This window comes from Haemaphysalis longicornis, unplaced genomic scaffold (genome assembly GCF_048455015.1).
Source record: "Haemaphysalis longicornis isolate Haplotype H1 unplaced genomic scaffold, Haemaphysalis longicornis Haplotype H1 scaffold_1, whole genome shotgun sequence".
Taxonomy (NCBI): domain Eukaryota; kingdom Metazoa; phylum Arthropoda; class Arachnida; order Ixodida; family Ixodidae; genus Haemaphysalis; species Haemaphysalis longicornis.
Genome location: NW_027526203.1, coordinates 262,964,378 through 262,975,900, shown reverse-complemented (window position 1 = coordinate 262,975,900; position 11,523 = coordinate 262,964,378). Strand labels below are relative to the sequence as shown.

Sequence of the window (11,523 nt, the reverse complement as noted above, 5' to 3'; positions counted from 1 at the left end):
TAAAAGGTACAGCGTTTATGTGAGTCTTTACTGTACTCGCACAGGACTATTCACTAGCATTTCTTTTTTTTTTTTGTCGGGTGTTTTCTTCGTAACTTCTGCGAGGAAAACTGGGAGGGAGGACTACCTTTATGATACGGAGAAGTCAGCCTGGAAACAAGATGGCTTGATGAATGAAAATGACGACAAGGAATGAATACACCAGCACAGAAAAACGCACGCATACACTATAAGTACTCTAGAAACGCAAATCTGAAAGACGCACAAACGCGCACACAGTGCAAACGTTCACAGAATTTCCTCAAAGCCGGTCACGAAGAAAGGCAAGGCCTTCGCAGCCCTTGTCGCAGACGCAGTCGAGGGCTGTGAGCCTATGCTAACGCTGAGTTTCAGCACACAGTGCAGGTTCAATGTCCTAACGAACACTACAAGAGTGACAGAGAGGTGATACTCGTCTCGTCTTATGCATGGAGGTAGTCGTTGGCGAAAGCGATGTTGAAGCTTCCTCACGTTTCCGTAGGTCATGCTGAAGTAACTGGAACTGGCCCATGCAGCATTCGGGGAGCCCAGGCGGGGTCATTTCTGTAGTGGTCGGTTGGCAGTTGTAGCTGCAGCGGCGGCTAGCTGTGGCTTTTTGTGTGTGCGTGACAGCTTACTCACCCCGTAATTGCGCATATTACGTAATAGACCCCCAAACGAACGAGTTCCTCTAAACAATTACCTTTGGTTAAAGCTAGTTTTGTATAAACGAAGTTATATGCTGTCAATCAAAAGTATTAGAAATCAAACATAAAGAGCTAGCTCTTCTGAAACATTGAAACTGCATTGCTGACGCTGTCATACAACTACACTTCTGATGAAGGCCAAAAACGAAAACGCCCGTGTGTTCGAGATTTCGGCGCACGTTGAAGATCCCCAGGTGACCGAAATTAATCCGGAGCCCTCCACTACAGCGCGCCTCGTCGCTTGCGTATCTATAGCGTCAGCGCGTTAAGCCACATAATAATAAATCAACCAATCTCAGAAATGTACGTACCAGTTTATTTTTTTTTTCAGGGCTATAACAAAATACGCTCAAATTATGCACCGTTCTTCCTGTCACGTCTGAGGGGTTGAAAAGATAAGATTGGGACCACTTCGCCTTCCACAGAAACAATGAGGGAACTAAAATTTAGGATATGCCCACGTGGTCTAATTAATGAATCGTTGCCTTCATATTTAGACTGCTATCATGGCTTCGGCTGGTGAAATCCTCGTTTTCTTGACGCGTGAAAAAAAAAAAAACGTTATCTCTAACCTGAATTTTGGCAATTTTTTTAGTGGGAGGTCTTATCGGTACATAGATCTGCTGTCATGTTTAGCGTCCGCAGAGCGGCACATTTGTTTGCACATAGCTGCTGGCCTTTTCTCAGTCCAGGAAGCCACGAGCTTTCGCCACTGTTCGGGCCCATGTTAGTGCATTTCTTGACTGCTACTTAGGTGCTAAAGCCTGGAGCTGGTTCAATAGCACATACGATTTTTGCTTCTTTCCATCAACACAGACGGCGAATGAAAAGGGTTGCTTGATGGCACGACATGGGCCAGTTGCATGTAATTACTGCTATCGCGATGAATGCTCCAAAATACAGATTCTATAGAATACATATTTCCGCATAGTAGTATTAGGTCGCTTGTACGAACAAGGAAACTTGCTGACAGACGTTCTGCGTACAGTGATTTTGACGTCCCAAGGAAAAAAGAATGCCAAGAGACCGTCAAAAAGGCGGTCTTTTTTACTCTAGGTAATATGCGTTGTGCGCCCGGAGCATTGATCTTAATCTCCTCGGCGTCGCGGTTCGTCACAAAGCTTACGTTTTTAACTTGTATCAAAAATTGCAATACCAATGAGGTCAGCGTCTGTACCAATGCGGTCAGTGTCTATGCAGGCTCGCAAAGCACGAGTTGTTTTACGCGCACTTCTTCTTTAGTAAAAAAAAGTGACATTTATTTTTGGTTTCAAGTCTAAAGAATGGCCTAAAACGTATAATGGACAAATGAAACGCGAACACGAAATTATGAACCGGAACACACAAATAGCGCGATTTCTTTCCATGCAAGTGAAATAATCGCGCCGCTATATAACAGCAGAGTCTAAAACATTGAAGGACTCTGATAACAGTAACAAAGGTTGAAAATGTGTCTTTCCAAATATACCACTAGCGAGCCATTGTTTTGCATTCACTATCCATATTCTTTCCTCTAGAGCGTTCGGTTTAATATTTTCGTGTTTTCATTCATTCGTCCATGAGTGTACATGTATATACAGCACACTGTGTTCGGTGTCTATGCGCTAGCCCACGCATGACCTTCGGAACTCCGGTGATTGGGCAGGGGCGGTGCTAGACCTGTGACAGACATCAGCCGTTCACCTTTCGAAGAGCAGGAGCGTGATTTGGTTCCGAATGAATTAATGCGATCGGGAGCCAGACGTTTTCTTGTCGACTTTTGAGCATTAACTGCCATAGGAAAAACGAGTACTCGGCTACGGCATCATAGCCGTTCATCTTTTATACTCCGGCAGGCGAAAAGAGGTTGGCCGCTCGGAAGACGTGTACGTGCTGCTCATCTTTTGATGAGCGGCTTTCAAAGAAAAAAAGAGTACTCGGCAGCCGCAAGCTTGCCGCACGTCTTGTGATCAATGTTGCGGGAGCAAGCGCCGTTCCTCGGCGGCGGGTGACTTACCAGAGAATTTATAAGCAACCCGCGCCGGGCAGAAACCGTGGTTACGGCAAACCAGTGAAAGGCGACCAACATATGAGCATTGGCTGCCGAAAACGTTCGAAGGTGACGGCAGCCGGATTCGTACCGTCCATTTTATTATCAACGGCAGCCAATTCGTTGCCTCTTGCCGAGCATGCCGGAGAACAGCCATAGGTTGGCCGGTCAAGAAACGGACTTTCCGTGCTGCCTGGGTTGTAGCGTCGTTTTAACAAGAATTGATAGCTTCCATGCAGCATTTTCTGGTACAATTGTATTATGTTTGGAGAATTGTTTGGAGCGAGGATGCGTCAGGAATCAGCTGTCAGGAAGAGGGCGGCGCGGGAAAAAAATCGCTATACAGTGCCGTTGCGACCTTACAGTTTTCGTTTGACTTATTGTTCACGACCCTTCGCATTGTTATAACAGAGGACCGCCGTAGGGCATGCTGAAAGGAGAGAAAATGCGATAGGGCGACGCAGCGAGGTGGTTGCGATTGGAGGACGTTGAGAAAGTTGTTTGAGGAAATCAGCTGAACGTAGGGACTGGGCTTTAAATAGAGGAAGTTTATTCATAGTAACTGTATAATCTTTTCAGCTCAGATACGTCCCACCAAAAAAAAAAAAAAACGTTTTTCAGACAGGGCGTTTTCTTATTCCCGGTTGGACTGTGCGCAAAGGCCGCAAGCGCCCTGCTCGATCGGCCCCCGCTCGGCTACAATACTTGCTTGATTCGTGTGCATGAGTCTGCTCAATTGTCAGGTACCTGCGCGTCTTTCAATGCATTGTGGTCGCAAGCGAGGAAATCGCATCGGCGACGGCTTTTCTTTTTCTTTTTTGCCGAACATGGTATTAGTGAGTCCAGTCGATCAACTTCAATATTAGTGTGGAATCCACTCTTAAATAAACCATCGGTTCATTCGCGCGAGGATTATCGAAGTAGGCTCGACAAAATTAGGGTACCAACTATTCACGATTAGAATGTACCCGCCGCGGTGGCTCAGTGGCTAAGGCGTTGCGCTGCTGAGCACAAGGTCGCGGGTTCGATTCCCGGCCGCGGCGGCCGCTTTTCTGATAGAGGCGAAAAGCAAAAACGCCCGTGTGTACGAGATTTCGGCGCACGATAAAGATCCCCAGGTGGTCAAAATTAATCCGGAGCCCTCCACTACGGCGCGCCTCATCGCCTGCGTTGCGTCGGCGCGTTAAACACTACAATCAATCAAATCAAAAAACGATTAGAATGTACCACATGATGAAATGTTTGCACTGCCTAGTTTTCTAATTGCCACTGAAACTAATTGCCGTTCTCTGAGAGCAGTTTGTTGTTGTGTTGTTGCTGCGATTTGTTTTCTTTCCTGCTGTTATTGGCTAGTACATCTGGCTGGTGTCTTTAGACACAAGGGAGGCTGCACTAGATATACGCGACCACACTGGGGATGTTCACTGGGACGCAAACAGCCTTCCCACTGGTGGAGTGTCCAGCTGAATCCTCCCATTTTGGGAGAGGCCTTCGCTTGCAGTGGACATTGTTTGGCCCGTGATGAGGATGATTATTATATGCTTTAATAAGCAACCCATCACAAATCTACACCCATCTAGTGTTCTGGGCATATGTAATAAATAAAATGTTCTGCCTAAAATACGTTTTTTCCAAGAGGACGTGTTAGCGCAAAGCCCCTAGCTGTTATTCACGCCAGTCTCGTAAGAGCACATTAACCCAGTTTTATGGCACTAATACTAGTGTTCATAAAAATCAAGACCTACTGGTGTTGTAAAATTTGCGTCTAATTCACCCTGTGAAGTCACTGACTTGCCAAGCTCCACGTCCTACATCCCCACGTTCTTTCCTGCTACACCAGCTACTTGTTGCGTGATCTTCGATTGGCTGCGCACGGGGTCGTAGCACGACCTCGAAGTTTCCCCGGGAGAGACACGGGCAAAGTGTTTTTTAAGTGCAGTATATGTGAGCGAAGGGTAGACTTTTCCCTCTGCCTCTGGGCAGAGGCACAGAGATAGACGGCTGTCTGCCGAACAGAGTCGCACATTAAAGATGAAATCCTGGCGGTATTTATTAACAACTTATTTAGGGCTACTTCGCATTTGCGTGTACTGGCTTTCGTTTCTTTGTCTTTTGGCACGAGTTATTTCGACCGGCTGCTTTTCTGCTGCACCGAGTTCGCGTATGTTTCTTCGATTTCATTTCTTCGTTTACTGCGCGAATTAGTCAGCAAGCAGACTGGAACACGCCATCGCCACCCTAGAATCCGGGTTCTGCGCGACTAGTGTGCACCTGCACTACTCACGTGCCATCACGCTCAGGTGTCACGCGGCGTGCACTATTCCACAGCGTTTACGTTTCCAATTCACAGTTTTGAGAATGGCCCCGCAAAGAGCTCTGGTTAAGGTCCAATCCCCCACGTGGGCAAGTGTCACGAAGGAACAACAACTTTTGTTCTACCCCTCGCCATGCGCTGGGATAGCATGTTGCGAGACCCGGGTCACACATGGGCTGTTTATTTATTTATTGTTTTTAACAGGGAAGCTGTTGATAAAATCGTTTGCGTATGATGTCCGCAGTTAAAAATACAGATAAAATGCCCAGCGCTCGTGCACGCGTGCCTCGATCGCACGTTGGTTAAGCTAAGCATACCCACTCAGGGAAATTGGCCAATATTGGCCAAAAAAAAAACTCTACCGTTCGGCACATGCCTCGAGCGCACGTTTGTCAAGTCGAGCATGCTAACTTAGGGAGATTGGCCAACATTGGACACAAAAAAAAAACACCAGCGTTCACCGTGCCGTGGCAACACTTGCTCGAAACGAGGAAGACACGTCATAGCGTACGCCCCTTTTTCGTTCGTTCTCGTGTCGTCATTCGCATGCGCTGTGTACCGCAGAAGAGCCGCGACTTAAAGCACGGAAGAAGACTGGAAGAATACCGATACTTCAGACACGGATCAGAATACTGCAGCAGGGAATGACAAGGGTCAACTTATGACAAAGACGAACGTGAATTTGCAAGGTGTTAAGGCTACTGGAAACCGGCCATCTCGTGTGTAATCCCGAAGAGACTGAGTACGACGAGGTTACCATCCACAAGAAAGTATCAGATCTAAGTAACTGATGCCTATCCCGGTTGGACTAGCCCAAGCAAATGAGATAATTAACGACTCACCCATAGACAACTTGGCATCACAGCTAGCGCCCAAAGAACCGTGTATTCTTAGAGCACCTCAAGTGACCAGCGAAGAAAACTGCAAGATTAGAGAGCCCAAGATGTTTTCGAACGATTCGCTGGTCGAAGACTAAAAGAGATGTTACGGCGCGACCTACTTTGTCCTCCAGAGTTAATATGCATGGTCAAGGGGAAGAAGCCGTGCAAGCGAAGCAACGTGAAAACTGCGGAGAAAAACGTCCGAAGGAGGAGGAGCTGGGCGCTGGGTTAAATCGCAATTTACTACCAATCCCAAAGAATCGCCGACGCAAGCTAAAGTTCGTGGAAAGGAAAAATATCTATTGGCACCGGCAGCTTTCAGCGAAAGGCCGTGCAAGGCACCGTGAGCCAAGGCACAGAGCTGAATGAGTCCCCAGAACACGCGTTATGTTCTGTGAAAACAAGCCTACTTCCAATATGTTCCCCGCGCATCCGGCGGCCACTAATAAAATTGACGTGGGGCGGACACAGCAAGCAATACGTGCAACCATGCAAGACAGTGAAAAAGAGCTCAACTAGACTCCTTACAATGCTGAATCTCAGGGACCGCAGCGATCTATGTTATTTTTATGCCAACGGGCATATTATCGCAAATAAAAAAAAGGTCAAGCAAATAAGGCAATGCACTACCGGTAGCACAAGCACAAATGCATCAAAATTCTGGCAAACCCACACAAGCGTTCGAAAGAGGGAACCAGTCAAGTGGTTTGGCGAAAGAATTATACACACTATGTACCAACGCTACAGTTTCTCGGAAATACGACTTTGTTTATCTAGGTGGCTCGGCAATCCTCTCACATAAGCGACACCGCCACAGACAGTACAGACCAAACATGTCATATTGTGGCTCACCAGGACAGCCGAATTGAAAAAAAAAAGGATTGAAAAAGGCGTGACATCCATATGTTTTCTTAGTGTTCACTGCAAAATGTCCCAGAAAAAGGCAGCATCCCTGCAATCTACAAAGCACTGATCAATTGTTTATGGTCGTGAACAAAGGTGGCAACCTGTCGACGAAACTATATAAATACCAGGGTCGTTCATCCAAGTTTTTACAGGAAGCGTACCAGTGTGTAATTAAAAAAAAATGTTTTAACACCAGGCGGAACGCAAAATTTGCACACTCTATTGAGGACGTCTTGGTATGGACACAGGAGGTACGGAGCATGATATAAAGGCATGACAAAAATTACAGAAACCAGCGCATCGGAAATAGACTGGCGCGAAGTATCAAATATGTACTCAAGGCTAAACCGAGCCTGTAAGAAGCGGAACGTGTCAACCACTTCTTTGAGAAAACCCTGTGTACTTCAGACACCTTCCTCAGGGAAGAGCAATGTACCCTCAGCATGACATGAAGAAGACGGGTCACAAGAAACGGGTCACAAGAAAGCGCGAGAAAAGATGGACAGCTGCAGTCCACGCCAATAACTCGCTTGGCGCTGCACCTTCACAGCCTGCTCCGACTAATGTGAGTTAGTATTACGAAACTGTAAAAGGGGAACTCCTAAATACGTCAGGTCACTATTCCATTTGATTCCTGCCAAACGATCCGGTGTCCTGCCCCATCCTCCCAACCAAAAGCCACAACTTTTCTCGAAGTTCCGGGCCGCACGTAAAACCTCGCAAAATTATTGTGTAATGGCACCAACATTCTCCCCGCTTGCTTTGTCAGTACGAAAGAAAGCTACGTCATTGGCATATGCTAAGATTCTCACCTACAGCGGTTGACAAACGTTTTCGTTGTTACTTTCTTCGTGGCACATACTCACTTGGAGGATTAGTCAGGGATTGGAAGCTTTGAGGGGCTAATGCGCCCGCTTCACGAAATACGCAAAACTACGAATTTGAGATGTAAAATTTGTAGAGTTGTGCGTGCCACGTAGCACCTAGACGTGATGGCAAGTGAGTACAACAGATGCACACCAGACGCGCAGGGCGCTGATTGCAATGAAGCTTTGGCGTGTGCCAGTCTTCTAGCTGACGTAATTATGAAAGCGAAGAAAGACGCAAACAAGGTGCAGCATAAAACGAGCCGGGGCGAGTAATTCACGTAAAAAAAAAAAAAAAAACAAGGAAGCGAAAGCGAAGAAGTATACACGAATACGATTTTGCAGCAGGTAAGTTGATAAGTATCACCGGGCTTTCTCCTTAACAGTGCGTAAGCAGACTGAAGTGGCCCGAAGAATTTTTGTTTGCTGTTTTTATTAAAGGGAAGGTCTTTTATCAAGAAAACAATAGTAGAGTTTTTTTCTGGGGGCCCAATCAGTCATTTATGATTCTTATCGAAATTTTATCGAAACACCCAGATGATGTTTACAACCGAATACTGAGTCCCTTCAAGTGCGGCACACGTCTTCCGCTAGCTCTTGCGGCGCTGACATGCCTGTCGGGTCAGGACAGGAACACGGGTGGTTGTAAGGCAGAGAACAAAAAACAATCTGCGTGGCGTAGGAGATAAAGAAGTTTACACATGTATTCCAGAATTCTAATCATAGTACCTGCATTGTTTCTCGTACTGAGGTCCCCGCGTATACTAGTTGGACCTCTTGGAAATGACAGTCATTAGAAGGTTCCAAATACGTCGACTGAAAGGTTCCAAGTCTTTGTTTTTAACGTATACCTGCTTACTACTACTATTCAGGGGTCTTCATTTAAAGCCATAGTAGACCCGCCGCGGTAGCTCAGTGGCTAAGGCGTTGCGCTGCTGAGCACGAGGTCGCGGGTTCGATTCCCGGCCGCGGCGGCCGCTTTTCTGATGGAGGCGAAAAGCAAAAACGCCCGTGTGTACGAGATTTCGGCGCACGATAAAGATCCCCAGGCGGTCAAAATTAATCCGGAGCCCTCCACTACGGCGCGCCTCATCGCCTGGGTTGCGTCGGCGCGTTAAACCCCACAATCAATCAATCAAAGCCATAGTAGTGATGCAATAAAATGTTCTAGTGTCCAAGATCCTTTAAATATGAAGAAATAGGTAGCTAAGCGAAGAAAATGTTAACTAAATGTGGCTAAATGTGGCTGCTTGCTGCTTCTATTTCTTACACACACGAATTTTGCTTTTCAGGCCACGATTCAGAGAGAATAGGTGATTACATGATAAATTTATGATTCGCTTTTAAAATGCGGTGGGCCACAAATGAAATATTTTCCCTGCGGCAACTCCTGCGCAGCACACAGCATGTGAGGATTCAGCAAACTTAATAGTACACGAGCTACTGCTTCTAGAAATGGACATTTCTTTGCGCACAGCGCTGGTACTGACGAACTCTGCATCCACTCACTGTCCTTGCTCTCTGCAGCACCGCGTCGACTTCCAGGCCCAAGGAGGAGGAAACAACCGTCGGAACTTCAACGTTGGTGGCGGTGTCCGGGGCGAGTACGATGTATACCGGGGAAAGGGCGGAAGCCGCGTCATTGTCTCTGGCGGAGTGGCGGATGGCCTGAGCCGCGTCGACGGAAAAACCTACCACGGCAAGCCGCAGACCAACGTGGGCATCAAAGTCGAGGTGCCCTTCAAGGGATAACATCCATCCGCCGTAAAAATTTGGTGGCTGATTTAAAGAATAAACTATGAAAACCCCGCCGAACGGCAGAAGATTACAGTAATCTATTTCAAATCCCGCACACGGCTCCACAAATTCCGTTCCACAAACATCCCGATCTTCTCTACGGTAGTCGTATTTCACGGTACGTATTGTTGAGCGAGCTATTGAATAGCGTGTAATAAATTCAAGGTTAATTCACCTTTCGAAATAATTGATAGGAACATGAAATATGATCACATTTGTTAAAGTGACTACCAAAAAGAAGCTTTTTGAGCGGGAGGCGGGTATAACTAGCTGCAAAAAAGGAACACAGAAACACAAATAAAGGTACTTCCTTAGTTTCGTAACCAAACAACGCTAATGATAACAAGAAAGGACGTACGCACAACACACAGCACCGTTTGTCATGAGTACTTTCTTGAGCCCTTCCGCTTGCGGGTTAACGCTGCTCGGCCTCGAAACATGGCGATTGGCTCTGCAGTTTTCTTCCCGTCTCTAGAATGGGATGTGAGCAAAGATCCGGATGGTAGTGACCACTTCCCAACCACGCTTACATTAAGAGGTAAGGTCCAAACAGTTCTATTTCCTTTCACGAGTCTAAAGGAAGCTAGTAGTGAGAACTAAAAATATATAAAACATTAATTGAAACATCGTAACTTCACTACATATCCATAAAACATCTACGCGTTGAGGAGGAGACCCTTCATTTCCAGGCGCAAACAACATTAATTACACAATGAAACAACGCTTGCACGGAGACACTCCTCAAACACCTCTCTACGTGTGTAACAAAATATGGATGGCAGGGTGCTCCCTCAACACTTGGAGGGAGGCTATAGTAGTTGCTTATCTTAAGGACGGCAATGATGCGTCCTCCGCCACAACTTATCGCCCAACCCAACTAACGAGCTGCCTGTGCAGGCTTCTTGAACAGATGGTTAATTGGAGGCTCGAATACTTTTTGAACCCAATATGGTCTCGTTAAGAGATGCCAGGTACGGTTCCGGAATGGACGAACCACAAACGATTAACTTGTTACCTTGTGATCGTACACAAAACATGCTTACATTGTAAACAGCACTGCATTACACTAGTATTTATTTCGAAAAGGCTTATGATACTGATTGGCGCTGATACACTTAGCGACATTAAATGTTTGGGTATACCAAAAAACGTGTTAAACCGGTCTGGAAGCCACATGCAAAAAAAAATTTCGCGTGAAGGTTGATTGTGCACTTTCTAGAACACACGTGCAATAAAATGGTGTGTCCAAAAGGGGATTGTCAAGCTTCCCGTTGTTTTTAGTAAAGATGAACTCACTTGAGAAGGCATTGCCAACATTAGTTTCCCATTTTATGTGCATCGACGATATCCAAATGTCTTTTAAATACTGTAACCTGTCCATTTGTGAACTCCAAGTTGAGCTTGGTGCTACAAACTATCCTTATAGGCAGATAAAAATGCATTTATCAAGCCCGAAAAAAGAACCTGTGTAATATTCCCCTAATGATTCGGGGTCCGACCTGATCTTCATATTAAACTTAACGGTGTCTTAATTCCTGTCAAAAAGGAACAAAAGTTTTTGGTCATTGTAGGTACTTCAAAAAAAAACTGACATTTATTCCACACACAAAACAACTTGAACACAAACGCGAAAAACAATTATTATTCTGAAGGTACTCTTTTACCACTCTTCCGCTACAAGCAAAATACGTTTGCTGTGGGTTTTTACCAGCTTGGTAGGGTCGCGGCTGGACTACGGTATTGGGCTGCTTTTCGCACTAGCCCAGTACAAAGCTTATACGTCGAGTGCGACAGGTGGAGCTTGAAATATCTTAGAACATACGTGCGCGTGTTATAGGTTTGCACCTGTATATACATGACTTCAACAAGACTGACTACCTAAAGCTTCTTAACGCCTACCCCATACAACCTTACGCACCATAACTGACCTCACGTGCAACTATGAAAGCCTCAGAACAAGGCGCGGTCCCGCTCCCTCCTACCGACATAATCCAATCGGAAACCC

At 46.1% G+C, this 11,523-nt stretch overlaps 1 protein-coding gene across 1 annotated transcript in view; it reads left to right on the top strand.

Moving 5' to 3' along the window:
• LOC144145228 (uncharacterized) overlaps nucleotides 1-9,546 on the top strand; it is a 37,698-nt gene extending 28,152 nt beyond the window's left edge. Inside the window, exon 4 of the mRNA XM_077676769.1 lies at nucleotides 9,249-9,546. Within this exon, the coding sequence (XP_077532895.1) occupies nucleotides 9,249-9,473 (225 nt within the window). The 3' untranslated portion in view covers nucleotides 9,474-9,546. The remainder of the gene's footprint in view (nucleotides 1-9,248) is intronic.
• Nucleotides 9,547-11,523: the final 1,977 nt, after the last annotated feature.